General features: G+C 37.4%; 1 protein-coding gene and 1 long non-coding RNA gene across 5 annotated transcripts in view; one reads left to right on the forward strand and one right to left on the reverse strand.

Moving 5' to 3' along the window:
• ADK (adenosine kinase) overlaps positions 1-25,124 on the forward strand; it is a 647,588-nt gene that overhangs the window by 473,705 nt on the left and 148,759 nt on the right. For all 3 annotated transcript variants that reach the window (XM_069068290.1, XM_069068291.1, XM_069068292.1), the window contains exon 7: positions 15,222-15,392. In XM_069068290.1, coding sequence (XP_068924391.1) covers positions 15,222-15,392 — 171 coding nt within the window. The remainder of the gene's footprint in view (positions 1-15,221; positions 15,393-25,124) is intronic.
• Positions 1,759-12,622, reverse strand: LOC138146410 (uncharacterized). Of its 2 annotated transcripts, none has more exons than XR_011164472.1 (3): positions 11,978-12,622; positions 3,271-3,359; positions 1,759-2,051 (listed from the first exon to the last, which is right to left on the reverse strand). It is a non-coding gene; the product is annotated as an uncharacterized lncRNA (long non-coding RNA). The 2 variants fall into 2 exon arrangements; XR_011164473.1 differs by having other exon boundaries at positions 10,248-12,622.

A 25,124-nucleotide genomic window follows, 5' to 3' on the forward strand; every position in this document is an offset into this window, starting at 1 on the left:
CTGTTTAGAGTCACACCACAAGTAAGCATCAGAGCCGGGCTTTGAATCAGTTTCTTCTGACTCCAGGTCGGATGTAACTGTTGTAGTCTTTTCTAACCATTCAATAAACATTTATCAAGCACCTAGTATGAGGCAAGCAGCACTATGCTAAGCACTAGGAATACAGAGAAAGGCACAAGATGGTCCCTGTCCTCAGAGAGCTCACAATCTAATGGGGTCCACAACATGTAAACTATGATGTACAAACGAGCTATATGTGGCCTAATAGGATGTAATCAATAGATGGATGGCAGGAGAATTCACACTGTTCAGGACAGGCTTCCTGTAGAAGGGGTGATTTTTGCTGGGGCTTGAAGGAGTCAGGGTAGCTAGGAGGTAAATATGAGGAGGGGTAATCATTCCGTGAATGGAGGACATTTAAAATACCCAGTTAGGAGAGGGTGTAGCTCTTCAAGTACCAGCAGGGAGTCCATTGTCCCTAGACTGAAGAGAGTGGGGGGAGAGAGAGTGATGAAGTATAAAAAGACTAGAAAGGTAGGTTATTAAGGACTTTGAATACCAGAGGACTTTACAGATGATTCTGGAGGTGACATGGAGCCCCTGGAGATTATTGAGGGAGGAAGGGGGAATTATACGCACATCTGGTCTTTAGGAAGACCACTTTGACAGCTGAGTGGAAGATGTGAATAGGGAGAGATTTGTGGCAGGCAGACCAGACAGCAGTTTATTTAAGAGTCCAGACATAAGGGTACACAAGGGTGGTGGCAGTGGCAAAGGAAAGAACAGGGCATATGCAAGAGATGTCACCAAGCTAAAGTTGACAGGCCTTGGCAACAAATTGAATATGGTGGGGTGAGAGAGAGTGAAGAATTAAGAATAACACTTAGCTTGTGAGCCTAGAAATCTTGGCAAATGATGATGTCCTTGATAGTAATAGCAAAATTTGGAAGGACAAGGAGAAAGATTTACATTTGGAAAAAGTTTACTTTTGGAAATGTTGAGCTCAAGATGTCTACTGGACACCCAGTTGAGATGTCTAATGGGCTGCTGGAGATTTAAGACTGGAAGTCAGTAGAGAGAATAGGGGCTAAATGATTAGGTTTGAGTATCAGTATCTAGGAGATGATAATTAAAGCCTTGAGAGTTGATGAGATCACCACGTGAAATAGAGAAGAGGGCCTAGTACAGGGCCCTGTGGAATATCCATGGCTATTCTGCCTGACCTGACCCAGCAAAGGAGCCTAAGAAGGGGCAATCAGATAGGTGGGAAGAAAACCAGGATCAAGTAATTTCATGAATACCTAGAGAAAAGAGGGTGTAAAGGCAAAGAGGGTTATCAGGAGTGTTGAAGGCTGCAGAGGAGTCAAGAATGATGAGAACAGAGAAAAGTCCATTAGATTGACAGTAAGAAACTCTTGGTAATTTTAGAGAGAGCAGTTTTAATTGAATGATTAGGCTGAAAATCACATTGTAGAAAAGTTTCACTACAAAAAGCAGGAGAGTGATGAGAGGATAGTTAGCAGGGATGGGTGGATCAAGTGAGAATTTTTGAGGAAGGTGGGAGAGGTGTGCATATTTTTGGCTATGGAGAAGGAACCAGTAGACAGGGGGAGAGACTGAAGATGAGTGAGAGTGGAGATGAAAAAGGAGCCAAAATTTTCAAGAAAATGGGATAGAATGGGACTACTTATGCATATGTGATTTTCATTATCTTCAAGTTTATTTATTAATTTATTATAATTTCAAACATCTGCCCTGTACTGTTACATTAATCTTTGGCTTGAAATCTATATTTGGATGTTGTTTGCCTTTCCCAAACTATTTAAACTTCATGTCAAGCAAGGTTCTTCCCAGGAGTTGTTTCTTTTTGTTCTTCAATAGAAAGTTTCTCTGATTCTTTATCCTTTGGAAACCCACATCTTGGGTATTTATGTGAGTGGAAGTGATCTTACGGAAAGGCCTCGGATTCAAAAGATTAGAATTCTTCTCTCTACCTCTGACTCACTGGCTTCAGCAGGTCATTTCATTATCCTAGGCTTCAGTTTCCTCACCTGTAAAATGAGATGGATGAGCTAGATGATCGCTAAGCTTCCTTTCCTCTCTAACATTGATTCTCTAATTGTATGTACAACACCTCATTTGTGATGCCAGCCCAGCAGTGAGGCTAATCCAGGTTTTAGGTTTCTGGCCAGGCAGGTTATTAGAGCTGCCTCTTGGGAAGCCTATCGCTACCTTTTGTTCTCTGCAGAGCCTGGAGGAGCAGCCTAGCCTAGCCCTCTTCATGAAGACTTTGAGGTTTTCTGGAAAGGCTGAAAGTCACAGTGGCAGGGCTAATAGCAGGCAACTGACCCCATCTTTTCACATCTCAATCTTAAATTCAGTTTTCAGTTCCTACCTTTTCTGCCTGAAGGAAGTATTCTAAGTGTGACCTTCCTAACTTAAGGAAAGCCTGGAGTCTAACAATTAATGTCTAAATGATGCATGACTTACCTGGGAAATTGTTTTTAATTAGGATACAAAGCTTCAAATGTCAATGAACGATTTGTGGGAAGCGATTTCGTATTTAATGTCAAGGGATGTACTTGCAGGTCTTCTCCTGCTACTGTTGTTATCCGCTCGATACTAATATGGCAGCAATCAGAGTTTGCTTCAGCAACAACAACAACAAAAAAGCCACTCAAGTCTGAAAGCAATGCTTTGCTTTTGACAGGCTGACAGCATCTTAGAAGAAAATGTCAGGGTCAATATAATCATATTTACTGACAGTTCAGCCTTTTTCCATGTTATAGAAAATGGTTTGAAAGTTGGCTTTTATCAAAAACAGAAATGTTGGCCACTTAGAATGATAAAACAATAGTAGAAAGCTTAGTCATTTTCCAGTTTATAAAGTGATACTTTCATAAAAATAAACAATGCAAACTTCCTAGAGCCAAAACCATTACTCAGAGAAATAGTTGCATTTTTTCCATCCTTGTGCTCTGATTTAAAACAACTGTGTCCAGTTGGAATTGGGGAGAAATCAATGATTTGTACTCCATTAAGTAACCCCTTGAAGACACAATGTAAAAGAGCAAGCCTTGTGTTGATATTTAAAGATCATTTAGATTCTCTCTTACTTTGAAATAATAATGGCACAAAGGGAATTCATGTTTTGCATAACAAATGAATTTATTCTTAATCTTTTTAAAATGGTTGCTTATTTAATTTTGTTGAAGTTCATATGAAAAAAATGTATAGATTCATTATTTATCTTAGATTTATTTTACTTACTGTTTGTGACTTTCCTTGTCTCTTCTATTCCCTCACCTCTTCCAAGTCTATTAAACCTTAGTTCACCAACATTCTTGCGAGACGAGAAGCTACAAAAATTCAACTTTTGGTTTACTACAAATTATTAGCAACTCATTTATAAACTTCTATGGGGCAGGAACCAGTATTCTGGGTGACAGCATCATATAGTCAAACATTCAGTGGACAAGTGTAAAAAGGCTTACTATGTGCCAAACACTGTGAAAAGTCTCCAGGATATAAGAATAGCAAAAATACGGTTCCATCCCTTAAGGAGCTCATTCTTATTGGAGGAGACAACATGCAAATCACTATGTACATACAAGATATATGGAGTGAATATAAAAAGTAGTATCTGAAGGAAGATACCATTGGGGTGGGGATGGGGAGTCACTGAATTTTATTAAGAAAACTAGATTTCAAATCCTGACTTTTCCATTTATGTAGTAGAGAGAGTTCCTCTACCATGGACAAGTCGTTTACCATTGCTGGGCATCAGTTTTCTTCTTTGTAAATTGAGGAGATTGGACTAGATGACCTTTGAAGTCCCTTCCAAAATGAAATCTATGATCCTATGATTTTCTCAAAACAGCATTGTGCTTTGTCCAGAGAAAGGACTCTATCTGTATTTGACTTTGCTAAATGACTGACCATAGGACATTTTTTGGTTCAATACTTGATAAAAAAAAAATACCTTTCTGAGATCTGTTAGTACAGTATCCTGTCTTAGTAGATCCAGTTTATTGATTAGAATTTTGGCTTCACTGATATGAAAGCATTCCAAGGTCATCCTATACATCATTCTGCTTAGTAGAGGGAGTACTATAGATGCAAATGTAGAAATTGTGGGCCATTGGGTTGAATATGTTCTAGCCTCAGCATATCTCTTGGAAGTTTTCTTTTTTGTCTTTTTTACATTTTTTCCTAAATATTAGGGGAAAAATAAGATGATGGTTAATTGAAGACTAAACAAGTTTTAGTGTAATCTGTAGAAACTTTCAGAAGTGGTGCGAGTTTAGATCTTACTTTGCCTAGCACCATTTTCCCTTTCCTATTTTATAGGTCTAAGCTGAGACCAAGGGAATTTGAGTAACTTGCTTATATTCACCAATTGGCCTAGTAAAGAGACACTATGTTATGATCAAAAAGCACTTATACACCATGAATTCATGAAACAAGGAAGAAATACCAGCTAGTAGTAGTAGCAGCAGCAGCAGAGAACAGGCAGAACAACTAGGTCACTTATACACTGCCCTTGTCCTATCTTCCATGTCTGAAAAACTCTTACTACCTCCCCTTTCCACATCTTAATTACCCTGATTTTCCTTAAAGACTCAGTTCAAAACTTACCTACCAAAAAGTCTTTCTCTTCCTTTAGAATTATAAACTCATTGAAGGCAGGGAGTGTGTTCTGGCTTTTCTCTGTATCTCTAGGGTTTAGCACAGTATCTGGCACAGAGTAAGCTCTTCATAAATGCTTATTGACTTGACACATTACACCACCTGGTGCTGCTTTTTGTATCCTTTGGATTTATACTGATGTTTAAAATGTAACTTAGATTTTTTACATGAGAATAAAGAAATTCAACTTTATTTGTGTCACTTTTATGGAGAGCAAGGATAGAGAGTGTTTATTGCATCAATGTTGTTTTGCCAATAAACAGTCCCATTCCTAAATTGAAAATGGCTTAATCCCTGTAGTATGTTGCCATTCTGACTAAGTAGGTATGCTGTATTTTACTTTCACTTCACATCTGGCTGGTTTATGAGACCCAAACATCTCCCATGGTTGTGATTGAATTTTAAAAACACAAAAACTTCAGTCTTTATTATGCTTGGGGATTACAGTGTGCAGATAAATTTGTCAGCCCCGTTATCTAATCATTGGCACATTCTAGCAATCCACAATGAATTGTTTTTCCTCCTCAAAGACAGATATTATAGTTATTATGTAGACTCTCCCCATCTTGTAGGTCTTATGGTCCATAAGGTGAGCCTGAGCTCTTAGCAGCAACTAAGAAGGAACACCAGTTTGTAGGAAGATAGATGAGGAACTCTTGACGTTTGCACTTGGGCTCCTCTACAGATTTTAAATTCACCTTTTATAATATGAGATTATTGCTAAATGCCTTCATACCAAGACAGAACACAACAAATGTGATGAAATACTTCACTTTTTTTAATGCAATTGATGACTCTTGGCAGTTACTATCATACTGAAGTTTACTTCTTTCTGTTATACTTTACCTCCACCTAAAAGTTTATCCTTCTCTTCCCCCAGGCTCCCCATGCACAGCTACATATACTTTTAGAAATGTATTTATACCACCCCTATATTTACACTTGTTATTGACCAGAACAATTCTGCCACTGTTTTGTTTTCTCCCTGTGGAGATACCTTGAAATATTTGTTTAATTGAGTGTGAGTTGTTGTCTCTACTCCACAACCCCCAAACACACACACAAATATTACACTGATATGATTACATTAATCATTTATATACTTCTGGTGTCTGACTGGTCAAAATAATCTTGTTTTGCTAGTGGAATTTCAATTTAGCCTTTGCTTAGTCATTAGTAGTTTTCCAGTTCATTTATCTTCAGTAGAGGAAACTTCTTCCCCATGATTAATTTGCATATCAGAGCCTCCACCTATTTGGTATTGTTGAGTACTTTCAGTCCTGTCCCCATTTGGAGATTTCTTGGCCAAGATACTGGAGGGATTTGCCATTTCCTTTTGTAACTCATTTTACAGATAAAGGAATTGAGAGACAAACGGGAGTAGGTGACTTTCCCAGGGTCACTCAGCTAGTAAGTACCAGAGGCCAGATTTCTACTCTGGAAGATGAGTCTTTATAACTTCAGATCTAGCACTGTATTCACTGTTCACCTAGCTAACCTCATCTTTTGAAATATTTGGAGTTTTTATGGGGACCTAAAAGATAGTCTTTTCTTTTGGAAGAGTATTTTTAGATTTTCTGAGTAGCTATTGGGATTAGGTGGGGGAGATCCATTTTCCTTTGATTTGCAACACACCGTGTATTATACTTTTTTCATTAGAAATCATTGACATATCCCAGCACTCCACTATGAATTGTTTTTCCTCTTCAAAGATAGAAATTGTGATAATTACATAACTCACACCATCTTATAGCTCTAGGGCATATGGTTGACAAAGTGAATCTCAGCTCTTTTAACTGCTGCTAAGGAGGAAGACCATTTGTCTAAGAAAATAGATAAAGGCCTATATAAGGCCAATGGGTGGTTTAGATTGAGATTCAGGTCTGAAGTCTAGAAGACCTGACTTCAAATTTGACCTTAGATACTTAATTAGCTGTGTGTCCCTGGGCAAGTAACTAAAACTGCCTCATTCTCTTCAACCATAAAATGGGAATAATGACAGCACCTACCTTGCAGGGCTGTTATGTAAATCAAATGAAATAATATTTGTAAAGTGCTTAGTACATTTTCTGGCACATAGAAGGTTCTATATGAAAGTTGGATGTTAATTATTGTTATTTTGTTATTATTATTTGTGCTTAGACTCATAGATCTAGAGCTGGAAGTTATCCCAGAGACCATTTAATTCAGTTCCTAGGGTATTTAATTCATATCCCTAGGGTAATGAAGTGCCTTGTTCAAGGTCATATGAGTAGTAAATCAATATTTTCTGACTCCAAATCCCAGATTTTTCAGATTAGTCATCTGAGGACAAAGAAGCTAAATTACTTTTCTAAGGTCACACAGGTTAGCAAGTAACAAAACAGGGACTTGGCAAATCCAAGATTCTGTTCTATCATGCTCTGCTGTATTGAGTAGAAAATCCTGTGCTGCTTGCTTGGATTGTTGGGTTTTTTAGATATGTGATGTAGTTCCTCTTGGCAGGTTGCAGCATGACTATATAATTGTAGTTTGGGGGTTTGACAGCAGTATGTCTGAGAGAGTTGAATCTGGAATTCAGTTCTGCTTATGTCATTTGAATTCTACCAGTCTGTAATCTGTCCCTTGATTCTTTAGAAATCAAGAAAGTATTCTCATTTTTTCTCATATTTCCTGAAATGTGTTCTTCAAATTCTTTCTTAATATTTTTTTTCAGGAAGCTTATTTGGTTGTTTTAGAATATTTCACCAGGGCGGCCAGGTAGCACAGCGAGTAAGAGCACCGGCCCCAGTGTCAACTCTATTCGCTGTCCATTAAGTGGACTGAAACATCATTCAGCAGTGCAATATAGCAGTCAACAATGCTGATGCTATCTTATGGTGACAGTACCACCACATCCTGTCCTGATCAGCTCCTGTATGAATTTATTGTATTCAATTCTGGTTGCCCAAAATTCTAAAAAGATGGTTATGATCTGGAGAGCCTCCAGAGGAGGGTGGTCAGGATGCTGAAGGGCACTGGGTTCATATCATGTGAAAATTATAAGAAATGGAAATGTTTAGCTGTAAGAAGGGGAGATTAAGCAGGATATAGAGGGAAAGATGCAGTGCATGTCTTCAGATGGCTGAAGGTCTACTACTTGTCAAAGGGCTAAGATTTTTCTTTGCTTGACCAGAGGGGGCATTGTATGGCAGTGATAAAGGGCAAGTTTAGACTTGGAATCCCAGGTCATAGACCTACTTGCTGTTAGGACCAATTACAGCTGTCATAATAAAGGACACACCAGTTTTTCTCAGGAAGTCATGGATTCTCCTTCACAGCAGATCTCCTAACAATGTCTGGGTCACCATTTGTCTAGTAGAGGAACTTCTTATTTAGGTATAAAGTAGGACTCGATAACCACTGAGGTCCCTTTCAAATTTTCTGTGAAATTTTGTTTAAAGTGAATGTGGTTGCCATGTTCAAAAACTTGGAGAACATCTTCTTAAAAGGTTAATTCTCTAAATAGGTCAATATATCTACTCAAATAAGGCCGATTCTACATAGGTAGGACAAAGAAGGGAAGTAGATTTCTTTTCATTTTTCCATCCAGGTATTTAATTGCTTTAATCAGAAGTTAGATCCCTTTTTAAATACTTGAGAGTACTTTGTCTTATAACCCTCATTTACTGCTTCTTTTGCTGTTATTGGTATGGTGTTATATATGGTAACACTATAATTACAAATACTTTTCTGTTTTAAGTAAGTAGCTCTGTGTTGTTACCATAGTCATTTATAAAGTAAGCCTTGTTTTTCTTGTAAACAGATATGATGCCTACACCTAGCCTGGATTTTATTCCCTCTTCCCTACCAGGAGATGTGTTTTTTCTACCCTGTGAAAGGTGGAGCTACAGGTTATCCATTCACAAAACAACATTTATAGCATGTTAAGAGGAAGACATGCAATGTGTGGTTGGGTTTATTATTCTTCCTTTGTTTTCTAATTTATTCCTGCTCTCAACCCCAGTCTCTGGCTAGTGTTACTATGGCACCTTAGTTGTGGCATGGAAAACAAGCTAATTAGTTTCTTTGGAACAGACAATAGTGGCACATCTTGAGGCACAAGCATCTGGCTCTCTCAGCCCCCATCCATGCCTGCCTGAGGAGGAGTGGGGCCCTGGGCTTGTCTCACAGTTTTCCAAATATTTTCCTGGTATGACACAGCCTTCTTTATGTTTCCCTTTGCTTCTGTGAATGGTTATTTGTGTGGTTTTTCTTAAAAAATCACTAATCCCACACTCAGCTGGTTCCTTTCTGTCTTCTGTCTCCATGCAGTAAGTGGCACAGAGTAATTTGGTGCTATTTCTGCCCTCTTAACTTCTCTGACCAGGGTTCTTCACTCTCTGTAAGAAATGTTTATATTCTTTATTTTAGTCAGAAATTATTGGTTTTTAAAGAAAGAAGAATATTTTTCAGAACCAAAGGGTATCCCTTATCAAGAAGCCTGATGGTTTGTTTTGTTCGCTACTTTTGATGTAATTACATTTATTAGACATACCTTATTTGTCATATTGCTGTTATCTACCTATGATTGCTCATATAGCAGGAGATTTACTGCAAAGAGTTGTGATCACTAAAGCATCTATTTTTACACCTAATTTTCTTTTCTGTGTGGGGAAGACACAGGGAGGATAAGTCAGGACCTATGATTTATTGATAAAAAATAGTGTAGGTGAGGAAATTTCTACCAATAGATTAGTAGCTATTCCATACCTGATAGTCTTTTTTAAAATATGTTTTTATTTCATTAAATATTTCCAAATTACATGTAAAAAATTTAACAGTCTTTTTTTTAAATTTTGAGTTCCAAATTTTGTCTCCCTCCCCCGCCTTGAGAAGACAAGCAGTTTGCTATGCATCTGAAGTCATACAAAATGTTTCTGTATTAGCCATATTGCAAAAGAAAACAGACCAAAGGAAAAAGTTTTTTTTTAAAGTATGCTTCAGACTGCATTCAGAGCTCATCAGTTCTCTTGCTAGAGGAATATGGCAGTTTTCATCATGGGTTCCTTTGGAATTGCCTTGGAACATCATCTAGATCAGAGTATCAAGTCTTTCACAGGTGACAATCCTTAAAATATTTCTACTTGATAGTTTTAAAGAGTTGCCTGGATCCCTGAGCGTTTGTGACTTACTTTCCCATGTACAAGCCATTATCCACAGAACATTTAAACCCACATGTCCCTGCATTGGAGGCTGAATCTCCACCTGCTGTATCACGTTAAGTGGATTTTTGAAAAAGTATCCAAGTGTAATGAATACTGATACAGATTAGCACACAAATGATCACATGTAAAATAAATTCTCAGTTAAATCTTTATTATTGCTGTAATAGATGCCCTTGGAGAACAAAGGACTTGTTTTTATTTTATTGAATTATAATCATGGCATCCCATCACATGTGATCTAGGAAACTGCTCTGGGAAATCCATGGAGAATGGTACCCTATTGCTCTTAGCTGGACTCTGGTGAAGTGACTTTTTGTGATGACTCACTTCACTGATAAACTGGAATTATATTTATATATAATCCATACTTACATCCAGCGGATGAAATCGGGCTTGCTTTTCTTTTCATCAGTGTTCCCAGAAGAGTGACATGGATGATTTTGTCTAGAGCCAGATCGTTTCCTTTTGTTGACTGTGTTGCCTAAGAATCTTCAGTTAAACAAAGTTCTTTTTAAAGTACTAAGGGGTGAGACCACTAATAGGGTCTTGTTTATTAAACTCATAAAGAATATGTTAGCCACAAACTTGGCACTTCTTTTTCCAGTAATATTGCATGCCTTTTATTGTTTTATTTTGAGTTTTCCTGTAGTCTGGAACATATAGCTTAATAAGACTAGATATATCAAAGAAAAATATGGTGGCATCTATTTTTAAAATCTTTCCAATAAAACATTAACACAAATCTCAAAATATTTAAATATTGAATATTTACTGAAAAAAGAAAAATGAGATAAGTCAAAAATAGGATGAATTCAAATTGTGAACTTGCTTCATTTTTTTTAAAGCCTGTTGTTTTTGTAAGTTCATGGCCTTCAGTACAGAGAACCAAAATGCATGTCATAATATCTGCATCATAATACCCTTGTGGCGCATTTTAAAGAAAAATACACACAGACACATATCTTGGAACTGGGCCAGTGTTACTCTCCAGGGGAATAATGTTCTGCACCTTAAATTACAATCAGATGGATTTTAGCACAGATCAAGTTTTCAGTCTAAAATTGGTGAGAAGCCTAATTATTTGACCAGGTTACTATTTATATAGACTGCTCCACAGCTATCTGTGGTTTATCCACAGCTGGCAATGTGCTAGCTCTGGAAGGTTTTTATTTTATGCTGGAATTTTTTTTTAAAGGAAAGAAAAGAAAAGGAAAAAGCTTTAAATTCTGCTCATTAAATGAAACACTAAAAGCCAGTACATATTACTATGGAGACAAGATGTTATATAAACTGTTCACTTTAATTCTACAAGTTACCAAAATAGCAAAGGAAGCAGCTTGTATGCTCGTTGTTTTCAAGTGACATGGTATTTGGTGAGCTAGGGGATGAAAACATTTTTTAAATACTTTGGTTCCCTTGACCATTACTCTTTACTTTCAAGAACATCTAAACTTATTTTAGATAAATTATGGAGTAGCTCATGAGTGTAATGATAAAATGATTTTATATACAATAGCATTAAAAAACTTTTATCTTACTGGTTATTAGAAATAACTATTTATTATTAGTTATTAGAAATAATAAAAATGTTAATGCTGTTATAGCTTAAGACTATTATTTCTGTTATAAAATCTGTTAATCAATTTCTTGGCGTTTGTGAGACATTAAATCCTTCAAAGGATTGGCACAAATGATCTCTTCATATGAATGAGCTCCTATAATGCAGAAAAATAAAGCTTCTAAACAGCAAAGTGAATCTCATTCTTCCTACTTCAGTACTTTGATCATCAATAGACTATTTTATTGACATTTTAAAAGAATTGTTCCTCCTCCTCCCACTGCTTTTTGTTTGATTTTGTGAACTTATTGGTTATATTACAAAAAATGAAATAGACTCTGTCATAACAGAGAAGAAACCACTGGTCACTAATCTCAGTCATTAAAATGACCTCCTAATTTCCAAGCCTAGTTTCCCTCCCCCTCCCATCCTTTACTTTGGGTGTTGTATCATCCTCGACCTTTCTACAGCTTTCAATGTCACTCTGTACGGTCCCTGCTGCTCTAGTTTCTGAGACACCACCCTGTATGGTTTCTCTTCTTACCTCTTCAGCTGTTCCTTCTCCAACGATTCTGCTAACTCTTCATTTTCTTCCCAATTTGTTAACATGTTGGTTGTTCCTCAAGGATCTGTTCAGGTCCTTTTTCTCTTTAAATTTCCCCTTCCTTAAGAATTTTATTTACTCCTGTGCCTTCAAATGACTATCTCAACAGTCTCCCTCGTCCTTATCTCCCGTCCTGACATCTCTTCTGAACTTCATTCTCAAATTGGTAACTGCCAGGATAGGGAACATCTCCACCGGCAAGTCTGTACCAGCACCTCAGATTCAGTATGTACCTAACCTAGCTCATCATCTCTCTTAAGCCTGCTCCTCCTTCTGACTTTATCAGTGCTCTTTGTCACACTGCCAACCAACCTCTCAGTCTGTAAACGTCAGTTTATCTTTGATTCCTCTCTCTTTTTTAAAAATAAATTTTATTGATATCTTTTGTTTTTACATCACCTACATTTTCCTTGTTTACCTTCCCCTTCCCAGAAAACCATCTTAAATAACAAAGAATAAAAAAGAGGATAAGATAGTTCAGTGTAACTGATATATTGAAGGTTTAACTTTATATGCAGTGTTCCATACCCATGATCCTACACTTCTATAAAGAAATAGAAGGAGGTGGTTTTTCCTTCTTATTAATAATAGTGATGATATTTTAAATGTATATGGTGCTTTAAAGTTTGCAAAGTGATTTATGTGCATTGTCTCACAACCCTCAACAACAGCCAAATTGGCTAAGTATTAGGTTTTTTTTGCCTTATTTTACAGATAAGGAAATTGAGTTTTAATGAGGTTTTATGATGTCCTGTGATCACACCACTAGCAATTTCAAGGGTAGGATTTGAACCCAGGCTTTCCTGACCACATTTCCAACATTGCATTTATGTCACATTACCTTTCATATCTAGGCAGTTACCAAGACCTGTTAATTCTATCTCTGTAAAATTTCTCTTATCTTGCCACTCTTTTTTTGCTCCTATCCTGACACAGACCCTACTTTGTACCTGTCTGGCTCTTTATAAATTCTCCTGCCTTGACTGTCCCATCCCCACTCCTCTACCCCGCCCCCCCCCATCCTTTCCCATTTATCCTTCATACCACTTTCAGTTATGGTTATGTCATTACTTTGTTCATACATGTTCAGGAGCTCTCACTTGTTTACCAGGCAACTCTAATACTCTTCTTCATGGTATAGAAGGCTTGCCAGGTTCTGGCACAAACTTTCTTTTCCAACTTTATGTGATATAATTTTGTCCATGTATTCCATGCTCCAGCCAAACCAAACTACTTGCTCCTCTCCCAAATACATTCTGAACCCTCCTGTCTCTTTGCCTATATTTGTGCTCCTTCATTTTCAAGGAATACTCTCCCTACCCTTCTTTCCCTGTTTAATTCCTAGTCATAACTTACTTTAAAGAATTTTTTTCAATTAGTAAAAATCTACCTTTCTTCTAACATCCTCCCTATTTGGGAAAAAAAAAAAACCCAAACCCTTGTAATAAATACTCATAGTCAAGTGAAGAAGCATAATTCTAGTAAGTTTTTCTTCCCAAATTCTCATTTACTCTGCATCAGCTCATCCAAGTCACCCCAGGTTTCTCTAAAAACATTTCCTTCATACTTTCTAATAGCACAGAAATATATTCCATCACATTCATATACCATATATTGTTCAGCCATTCCCTAGTTGATGGGCATCGCATTAATTTCCAATTCTTTGCCACCAGAAAGAGTTGCTATAAATATTTGTGAACCTGTGGGTCTTTTTATTTCTTCTTTGATTCCGTTGGAGTGTAGTCCTGGTTGTGGTATCTCTGGGTCAAAGTTCAGTACCTTTTTGGGTATTGTTCCAAGTTATTCCAGAATGTTTAGACCTGGTTACAGGCCCACCAACAGTACATTAGTGTGTGTGTTTATTCAGTCTCTTTAGCATTTGTCATTTTCTCTTTTGTTTCAACTCTGCTAATCTGATCCGCCATCATGTGCGCCAACCCAAACACATCCAAAACCTTTCTTAATCATATCACACAAAACACTGTGTTAACAGATTTCTTATGTAATATTATCTACTATAGCTGTTTGTTAACATGTCCAGTCCTTTGTTTAGCTATGAGCTTCAAGAAGACTGGGAGCAAGCCACTTAAAAAATGTTTATTGAATTGAACCTTTACCATTTCAGACTTTTGTGCTCTCTGCAAAGTAGGCATTTAATGAATGTTTTTTGGTTATTTTTATACCTGTGGCTTCTCCGCTATCTATTTGGATTCAAGACTGTGACACAGAATGCTGTTTACATTAAGTAATATGCACTGGTTTAGTGGTATTTTTTTTTTTTGCTTTTGCTTTTTTTGGAGAGGGAAAGGTAGGGGCAGTTGGGGTTAAGTAACTTGCCCAAAGTCACACAGCTAGTTTTGTGTTAAGTGTCTGAGGCCAAATTTGAAGTCAGGTCCTCCTGACTCCAGGGCCAGTGTTCTATTCACTGCTCCACCTAGCTGCCCTGGTTTAGTGTTTCTTAAAGTTCACTGTTGTATAATATTTTTTTTCAAGAAAGTTGGAGCATACCTGTGATTTCATTTGCTATAGGGACCTCCCAGTGAGGAAATTCCCTCTACCAGTAATTGTTCTTCACTTTTATTTTTGGTATGTTTCCTGGGGTACTGAGAGGTTAATGACTTGCTTTCAGTCACATAGCCAGTATGGTTAGTACAATATCCCTTATACTGTATTGCCTCTCAAAATAATTGCCAGAGGACCTTTAATAAGAAGGAGGGTTTCCCATCTCTAAGTTTCCTAGTTACTGACCCATAAAACAAAGTGAAAAGCTGTGTCAAGTTTGGTTGACCAAGATGGTTGACCTATAGCTCTGACTTATACTTATTATCTTTCTGATTTCAAAATTTATACCCAATTCCTGCTTCAAATTGAACATTACAAAATTTTTATGTTTCTTGTATTTCAACCAAGCACTTCGGACCCCAGCCACATTTTAACCAATATAGTAAAGAAGAAGGGTTTTATATTATGAACCTTGATTATGGAAAAATTTTGCCCAAACAGTAATTAGGTGTTATAATCTACTACCAACTTTGATTTCCCTGTAACTGACATTGCAGTGTAGTTTCAAAATGTTTTGTCTTTTGCACAGGCTATGAGTCTAGTGGCTCATTCATTTATTGGAAATTGTATTCTTCAAGTTATGGTTTCTAACTTTTTTCCCTGCTTTTTTTTAAATCTACAGGGCTTTTTTCTTACCGTTTCACCAGAATCTGTACTAAAAATAGCTCGCCAAGCTTCTGAAAGCAACAAGATCTTCATTTTGAATCTTTCTGCACCATTTATTAGTCAGTTCTTCAAAGAACCAATGATGAAAGTTATGCCTTACGTTGACATCCTTTTTGGAAATGAAACCGTAAGTTACCTCTTTTTTTTTATGTCTGTTGTTTTTTTTTTTTTAGTTGTCCTTCAGAATTCTTGGTGTGTTAAAGGCTACCTCCTTACAAAAAATGTAATTATAGTCTTGGGTATGCTGTGGTAAATTTGCCTTAATTTAATCTTTGATGTTTCAAAATTTTCAATTTCATTTTTTAATACTTCCTAAGTCTTTTATCTGTGTGTCTGTGTGCATGTGTGCGTGTGTGCATGCACGCACATGTGTGTATAAATGCCACTTTTATTTGGTACTTGTTAAATTCAGAATACAGAAAAAACACTTTTTTTTTTTTTTCAGTTTATGCAGAGTAATTTCAATAGGGAGAGAACACAAGCCAACTATAAGGGAACAAGAAAAGCCTCATGCAGAGAGTGACCCCTAACCTCTGCTTATAATGCAGACAGACATCCTCTGAGTTGGAGGTGAGGAGAAGAGACATTTTAGACATGGAGAACTGGCTGCCTGTGCAAAGGCACACAGTTGAGGGAAATGAAAAGTCAGTACAGGGAACATCTTACAGGCTAGGCTGACCAATACAGAGAGTGTTCAAAGGAGAGTAATATGAAACTGGAAACATAGTTGGGAGTGTGGCAGAGCTTTTCTGCATTTCATCCCAGGGGCAATAGGGAACCACTGAAGATTTTTGAGAAGGGCTCTGAGGAGGTCAGACCCATGTTTTAGCAGTCCTAGCTCCATGGAAATTGGGCTAGAGAGCAGGAAGAACAGTAGAAGGCTATTCCAAGACTTCAAGAAGGAATTGATTAGGGCTTGAAGTAGGTTAGAGGTCTAAGTGGAGAGAAGATGGTGACTATAAGATGTCATTAAAGGATAAACTGAAAAGACTTAACTATTTATCATGAATTTTCAGGAAATTCCTTGTGGGTAAGGGCTCATGGAATCATAGGTTCACATTTTTAGATATAAAAGTTAGTCCACTTCCATCATTTTGTAGATGAGGAAACTGATGCCCAGAGGCATTGTTGCTTGTCCAAGGTAAAACCAATAGTAAATGTCAAAGCCAGGATTTAAACCCATGCTCTTTAGTTCTAAATCCAGCCCACTTTTCTGCTCTACTACACTGCCAATGGAAATCGTCTACCTCTAGGTTAAAATCTATTGGGTGTTTACTTATTTACTGCTTTGTAATGTGAGGTTTTCCAACTTCTTATTCTAACCATTTTGGTTTTGTGTATGTTTGTAAATTAATTCAGCACTAGGAGAACCTAACAGCTTGTACCTTTGAGGCAAAACCTTCAAGAGCTCATGGTCCTGAGGGAGAATTCTGGGAAGATGTTACAGTAGGTCAGAAAATTCCAGGCTCTCAAGATTTCCCCCCACAAAAGCGAGAAGATTTGAAGAAAAATCCCAGGATGACATTTGATCCCTGTGAAAAGCAAACACCTCCAGACCAGGACCACTTAAACAAAAAGTGGCAAGCCTGCTAACTGGGTTGGAACATTGCCTCAGCCCCAGCCACAGGAGCTTTTACCCTTGGGACAGGGAGAAGAGTAGAGTGTTGGAACCAGGGAAGATCTGACAAGGAATGTGACAGAGGGAGAAGGAACCAATACACAAAGCAGTGGGGTGGGGATGCTACTGGCTATAGGCATTTACAGGAGGGTGTAGTTCTTGGTTTCTGTTCTAGGCCAGAGTGGAGAACTGAAGGAGGATTTGAGGCCAGAGGCACCATCCCCCATACCCTAGGACTAGAGGTGATTACAAAAACTAAACTACTTCAAATTAAAAAAAAAAAAGCACAGGCAAAGGAGAAAGAACCCAACCATGAAGAGTTATTGTGGGTAGAGAGAAGACCAGGGTTCATCTTCAGAGGAGGATAAGGATACTGAAACAAAGAAGCCCTCTTCCACCCCAAAGAGGAGTATCAAATGGTCACCTCCCCCCCAAAAAATCACAGAAGAACTTTTAAAAGACTTTAAAAATCAAATGAGAGTGATTGAGGATAAACTATTAAAAAAAAAAATCTAAGAAAAACAAGATTGTGAAAAGAAAGTCAGCCAATTAGAAAAGGAGATTCAGAATCTTAAGGAAGAAAACAACTCCTTTAAAGTTAGAATTGGACAAGGGGAAGCCAATAAAGTTAAACAAGATCAAGAAATAAAACAAAATTAAAGAATGAAAAAAGTAGAAGAGAATGTGAAACATCTCATAAGAAAAACAACTGATCAGGAAAAGAAAACATAAGAATAATCAAGACTACCTGATCAAAAAACAAATCTTGATGCAATAATACAAGAAATAATTAAAGATAAGTGTCCTGAAGCTTTAGAACAAGAGGGGAAAGTAGAAATAGAAAAAAATCCACTGATCACCACTTTAAAGAGACCATATAAGGAAAACCCACTGGAATATTATATAATAAAATTCTGAAACACCCATTTCAAGGATAAAATGTTACAAGCAACAAGAAAAAAACAGTTTAAAGTTGGTGGTATTGGGGCGGCCAGGTGTAGCAGCAAGCACCTCAGCATCCCCAGGGTGGCTGCCAACACAGGTTCTTGGATCTGCTTTGATAAAGGAAAGCAACTCAAAATGGGTTAACAAGCTTACTTTAATCAGTCAAACATATATCATTTACGGAGTTCAGGGGAAAAAGGTCAGCACCCCAAACTTCAGAGTATACAGACAGAATTATTAAGACAGAGAAAGAGATCAAGTAGACAGGTTTCCAAACTGTCCAACCATTACATCCATACCAAATCAACATCTGGGTTTTTCAAAGCTGGGGGCCTCTCAACAACGGCTTCCCAGAGTCTCATCTGATCAAATCACAGAACACTTCTCAAAGTGAGCCCCAAAGGAAAGCCTCACATCAGGGTATATATAGCCTTCTCCTGGGTCAGAGAATGTAACCACCCTCTTGACCCACTGCCCAATCACACAGCATCAAGGTGTGGGCGTTCCTGAAAACCAAGCCTCCTGCCACAGGCTCCATGTGACCACATACAGCCTATTAGGAGGCAGAGTACATTTTCAAATCAAGGAAGGTTCTCAGAGTCTCTTAAGCCTATCAGAGGGCCTAGGGGCAGGGAAGATCTTTAAATTTGCATTTCCATTACACCAGGTAGCACAGCAAGTAAGAACACCTGCCCCAGTGTCAGGACGACCTGGGGATCAAATCCAGGCTCAGACACTTAGCACCCACTCAGAAACACCTGGCCTTGTAACCTTGAGCAAGTTACTTAACCCCAATTGCTTAGGGGCAGCCAGGTGGCTCAGCGAGTAAGAACACTGGCTCCAGTGTCGGTATGAACTTGGATCGAATCTGGGCTCAGACACTTAGCACCACACCCAGAAATAACTGGCTGTGTAACCTTGAGCAAGTTACTTAACCCCAGTTGCTTAAAAATAAAAAAAGATGGTGGTGCCACAATTAGAATCACACAAGATCTACCAGTGGCAACACTAAAAAATGCAGGTCTTGGAATACTATGTATTGAAGAGCAAAAAGCTGGGGGTTCTGACCAAAAAAAAAAAAAAAAGATATTTAATAAATTGTCAGACTTTCAGGACTTTATTTTTAAAAAAGAAAGAAAGAAAGGACAACCTCAACATAATAGAATATTTGACATCCAAGAGCCAAGAGAAATACAAGGTACATACGAAAAACTAATTACAAAGGACTCGATAAGGACAGTCTCCTTTTTATGTTTGTAAAATGTAAAACATATGTCTAAGATTGTTATTAGTAGTTGGTTAGTTTGTAAGAAAGATTGGGATAGACTGAAGTATGATATGATTTTAAAAAGTAAAACTATATAGGAACAGCTAAAAAATGAGTAATTATCTTATAACAATGAGGTGCAAAAATGAAGAACCAACACAGAGGAATTAGATGGGGAGGAGGGCTGGTAAGTTCTGGAAACCTACTTTCCTTAGGAACGGGGTCAAGAAGGAATATGTATCTAGAAGAGTATAAAAGTCTTCTAAATTCAGAAAGAAAATGCTTAGGGGATAGGCAGGAGTAAGGGTAAGGGAGGAATCTCTCGAGGGGAGGGTGAGGGAGTAGATTCAAGGGGGGTATAGAAGGGTGTTTAGATTAATGGGAATGGGAAGATAAGGGAGGGGTTCAATTAGCTAATAGGAGGGCAAAGTAGCAGATAGAAGTCAAGTAGAGGAGTCAGGAGGGATAGGAAAAAAGAGATACATGCACGAACATAAAAACAAAGATCAGGAGCGTAATTTGTTAGGGAAAGTATATGTCTATATATGTATGTATGTGTATATATGATTATGTGTATGTATGTATCTATATATAAATATGTCCATACTTAATTGTATCCTTCTGACAAAGAGGGTGGGGGGAGAGGAAGACGGAGAAAAGAACTAGGTGAAAAGCAAACAGGACAAAAGAAAACTTATAAGGAAGCAAACAAAAAATGAACAGCTCTCAACACAATGCATAGTATTTATTATGTAGGCTTTCCTGAAATGAAATTTATTGCTATATACATAAATATATTTTGAATCCTGTCTTATGTTCTGCTTTTTTTCTTTTCTTATTTTGTTTTCAAGTTTATGTTTCTTTTTCTTTTCTCTATTGTGTATTTAAGTCTAAAATAAAAAGCAGAAAAGAGTTTATGGTTCTCTTCCATGTTTTGATGAGACCTCCATATGAGACTGAAGTTCATGAAATGCTGACCTGTTTTGATTTCCCATTAAATTTCCTTATTTTATTTATTAGTAAGCATTTGCGCCTGAGTTTGAATAGTATATCTGAAAGTAATCTGAATTTCTTTTCATGCTGACTTTATCTAAATCAGACTGGATTTTTCTCTACTATTTCAGATAATAAGTGGGCAGTATGTATTTTGTTTGTTTTAGAGTTCATATTTAGATGAGAGGTGATGTGGCATGCTGGAAAGAGCATAGGTCTATGTTGGGCCCTGCCTACTACCAGGAGGCAACCAGTGTGCTCCACGGAGCCCCAGCTACCTTTAAAGTGAGGCACTTGGTCTTATGTGATTTCTAAGAGCCCTCCTGGATTTAAAATGCTGTGATTCTTAAATTTCTATCTTCTGTGTGATATGTCTTATATCAAATTAATGTTTGTAAAAAAAAAAAAAGGTTTGTTTTCCCTTTAGGGTTTTCTTAGATGCAGCTTTAAAAACCCCATTTTGGAATAAGTAGCATAATTATTCAAAGATTTGAGTTATGACAAAACTTGATATTTCTCTAGAAATGTTACATTACTCTTCCTTTCCCTCCTACCTGGTTCTACATTCAGTCCTCCCAGAACATTAAATACAAATGGTCACTTTTTAATTTATATTCTAAGACATTTTTTTTTCTGCTAGCCTTGGGATGAGGGATATTGGGTGTCATGAACTTATATCTTAAGGATTGCTACAAAGTCCTACCAACCTCAGAGAAGTGGTGGTAGGACATACTGATGTTGCTAATTAGTACAAATGATAAAGAAGTATCACTGGGGTTTCCCTGTTAGTTCAACTGATAACTGAGATGTTTTAGGCAAGTACCTGAGAACCAGATATAAAGAGCAAGTAAAGACCCAACACTTTTTGTCTTAAGTTGTCAAATTCTCTTCCCAACTTCTCTATTATTATTGAAGCTACCACCATCCTCCCAGTCCTCTAGGCTTGCAACCTCATTGTTACCCTCAGCTCCTAGCTCCCATTCACTTCATATATCCAAGCTATTGTCAGATCTTGTCCCTTCCACTTTTACAGTATCTCACATATAAGACGGGCCCCCCTCACCTCTGGACTATTGCTGCTGGTGGCTCTGTCTGCCTTAGGTCTGTCCCCATTCAAGTCTATGCTCCATTCAACTGTCACAGTACAACTCTGACTATGTCACCGTGTACTCAGAATGGAATAGAAGCCTGTCTTTTTGTATATAAAGCCCTTCCCAACTTGACCCCTTCCCATGGTTCCATTCTAATACTTCATCCCCTTCCCCAAATGCCCCAATACAGCATACCTGGCCTCCTACCTGATCTTCACCCATGATACTTCATCCGTTTTTTGCACTCGCAGTCCTTTGTGCCTGCAGGGCTTTCCTCACCTTTTCAAGAATGAGTTCAGATCCCCTCTACTGCCCAAGACCTGTTCCAGTCTTCCCCACTTCAGAGAGTATCTTCCAATACATTGCCAACTGTTTAATAGCAGTCCTTATCTAGGCCTTCCTACATCCAGTGTCTGGCCCATATTAGTAATACATTGCCATTCCCACAGAATATATGTTGCATAGAGTTATGTCTGTGCTGGATCTTCCATTACAATGTGGATTCCTTGAGGGCACAGCCTATGTCTTTTGCCTTTCTTTGCATTCCTAGAACTTAGCACAGTTTCTGACATATTACAAGCACTCACATATATTACAAGCTTGTTGACTGAATGAACAATTCTTTATAACTCTTCATTTTTATTTTATATCCTTGCAAATAAGTTTTCATTTTGTTTTGTTTTCAGGAGCTACAGGGTGTAGGTATGTGTTGAGTGTTTTAAAAGTGCCCTCCAAATATTATTATAATAGAGATGTGCCCATTTTTAGTATTATCAAAAATTCAGAGCAGTCTTTGGTTGATTTCCACAAAGGATCTTTTTAATAAAATAATTAAATTTAAATTACAGGTTTACAGAGGTGGGAAGTAAACATGATATTGTGCAAAGGATTTAGGTGACGTGGATTCTAATGTGTCACTAATTAATTGTGTAATTTTATGTGCATGCCTGTATTTAAACCTGTCTCCTCATCTGTATAACATGACCTGAAATTATTTCCAACATTAAAAGTTCATTATGCTAAGTAATCATTTACTCAGAAAACCCAAGGCCTAGAAAATCATTGCCTCATAGTATTGTCTATGAGAAGACTGCATATTCATTATTTTTTCAGTCACTCCTTAGTTCATTCTTTTGCTTTGTTTTGTTCTCTCCTGCACTTTGAAGACATTCTCACAGCATCCACCCCCATCTCACTTGTTTTTGCCAGCATTCCTCCTGTGATCTGTGATTAGGTGGCCAAAGGTGGAAAAGCTGTCTTTCCTAGGGAACTTCTGAGCACAGAGAGACTTTTTGTTGGTAATACTCTGAGTCAGATCTGAAGTAGCCCCAGGGAAAATAGATATTGAACTCCATTAATGTTCTATCAAATTTGAGCATTTGCTACATATTAAATAGTTTGCTGTTTAAATTCTGTATATCACAAAAAAAGAACATTCAAGCACTGCAGCATGACCCAATCCATAAATTATCATGTAAGAAAAACATGTGGGAAACCATATCTATAGTAGGTGCTTAATTGATGCCTGTTGAGTTGAACTAAAGAGTGATGGTCACAGTCAGCCTCTATATTAATGATTCGTTATTCTGTATTAAGCTTTAACTGTCATCATACTTGCACTAGGTACAAAGATGAGGAAAAACAGACACAGGTTTTTGATTTGTGTCTTACGTCTTTGTAATTCATAGCCCAAATTTACTTAGCTACAAGTCACCCACTTCCTAACTAAATGCCAGTAGAATCAATTTCCTTGAGGACATTCAGCATACCTACAGGGGATTCTATTTCGGTTGGTGCCAAGAAAGTAACGCAGCTATGCAGTCATTACCCAGTAATACATGATTAGAGAACTTGATTATTTTCCTTGCCTTTAATTTTTATTAAATTAAGAAGTTTTTTCAGGAGTCTCATTTTGTAAATGGTTCTTAGCAGTAATACCTTTCAAAGCACTGTAATCACTAGATAATTAACCTGCCTGGATTAAGTACACTCAACTTTGCCTCAGGATGCTTAAGTCTCAAATAAGGTCAATTATCTCATGATAATAACTGCTTTGTCACGAGTTAGTACTTAATTCCTCAGTGAAAGTTCACCTTACAATGTACTTTTAAATAGTTTGACTAATAAAATATGGTCAAAATTGGAAAGGGGAATTAACTTTAAGTGTTCCGTGTAAAAGGAGAGTGATAGGTTGTGTGGAATCCCTCTTCTTACAGATCTGGTACAATGAGTTTCACAAATTAATCCATGTTGTAAAGATGATGTGTGGCCCTAGTTCATCTGTCCTTTTTCTGGCAGCCGTCCCATTCATTTAATATGGGAAATTTTCTTGCCAAAATCCTATTAAAAGCCTTTTTAACCTCAAAAAAGGACCTAATATATAAGAACATCAGCAGTACTGTTCAAGGATACTGAAACGACTACATCCCTGAGTGATGCTTTCACTTTTCTTTAATGTATAGTTTATGAAGAAATTAATTAGGGCCCTGTGAGCTGGTTTCTGCAATTACATTCAGTACAACACCAATCTTATTGGGACAGTGATGCCGTTTGTGTAGCAGCATGAGCTAAAAAGAAAGGAGGTTACTTGACAGATTGGTACATTTGAAAAAGCAGCAACAATGGCTTTAATAACGGCTCTGCCATCATGGATCTTGAGCTTTAATGAATGGGTGTCTCTGTCTGCAAATACAAAACAATCCTATATCATTTTTATTGTACCTAACAGTCATCCCAAGGTAGTAGAGTCTGCTTCAAATTTTACAGAGTATTAAATAACATTCTACAAAATAGGCTTCCCTAGTTTTCACAGAGTGGCCTGAAAGTCTTCATTTAAGTCTCTTTTAGGTAGGTAGATAGGGAGGTAGGGAGGGAGGGAGGGAGGGAGGGAGGAAGGAAGGAAGGAAGGAAGGAAGGAAGGAAGGAAGGAAGGAAGGAGGGAGGGAGGGAGGGAGGGAGGGAGAGAGGAAGGGTAAGAACTAGTTTTTCCTTGTTAATAACTCCTTTTTCAATCTCTTCAATGACAAGACTAAAACTCATTTAAAAACTATGACTAGCTTTTAGTTGTAATGACTGGTAGTCACTCATTTGCTTAATTGCTGATTGGCTGGGTTTTATCTATGCACTTATTTTAACTGGTATTTATAGATATATTTTCCTAATATCTTTTAGCATAAAACTAAGTAGAGTAAAAATCATGTATAAATAATTTTCTCTTACTCTCAGTCATGAATGATTCTTCAAATAATCTTTATGCTATATTATGTCAAAAGTGGTTCACAATTTCAACTCATAGCCTACCAAATACTAATAACCACTTTTATTTTTGACATGAAAATGTATAGAAACCAATCTGTAAGTTAAGATGTATGCAGAATACAGTGGGTTTTACCTGTAGACATACCCAGATAGAAGCAGTCCTTATTTGGTTCTTTGTGCATGCCTTTTTATTTATTAATAACATCTTTTATTCCTATGTATTTAGTATTTAAACAGTGATGGTACATAGCCATAAAACATAGAATACCATCATCTCTGAATAATTAAAGTTGCAGTTCCCTGCCATAGGCAGTGGAGGGACATTTGGTGGACAGAAGTAGACTACAGCATATTTCTACTAAAGAATTGTGCAGGAGAATCAGAATGGAAGTCTAATCAAAGAGATGTCGTGGGGCAAGTGCTGCCTTCAGACCTAGAGCAGGGACCTCACTCAGCACATGGACAGAATCCCTTATGCTGTACTGATAGGCAGACCTACATAGAATGAGAAGGCAAGCATGGGTGGCAAGTGCTTACTGCTCATCATTAAGCTGACAGAGCATCTCTAGCAATTGGAGATAATTTTTTTCCTACTTATTAGGAATAGTTTTGGACTGTGTGATGTATTAATGTATATATATGTGTGTGTGTGTGTGTGTGTGTGTGTGTGTGTGTGTGTGTGTGTGT

The sequence above is a fragment of the Petaurus breviceps genome, unplaced genomic scaffold (genome assembly GCF_028583685.1).
Source record: "Petaurus breviceps papuanus isolate PSGF00001 unplaced genomic scaffold, PetGlider_PUasm1.0 90762, whole genome shotgun sequence".
Taxonomy (NCBI): domain Eukaryota; kingdom Metazoa; phylum Chordata; class Mammalia; order Diprotodontia; family Petauridae; genus Petaurus; species Petaurus breviceps.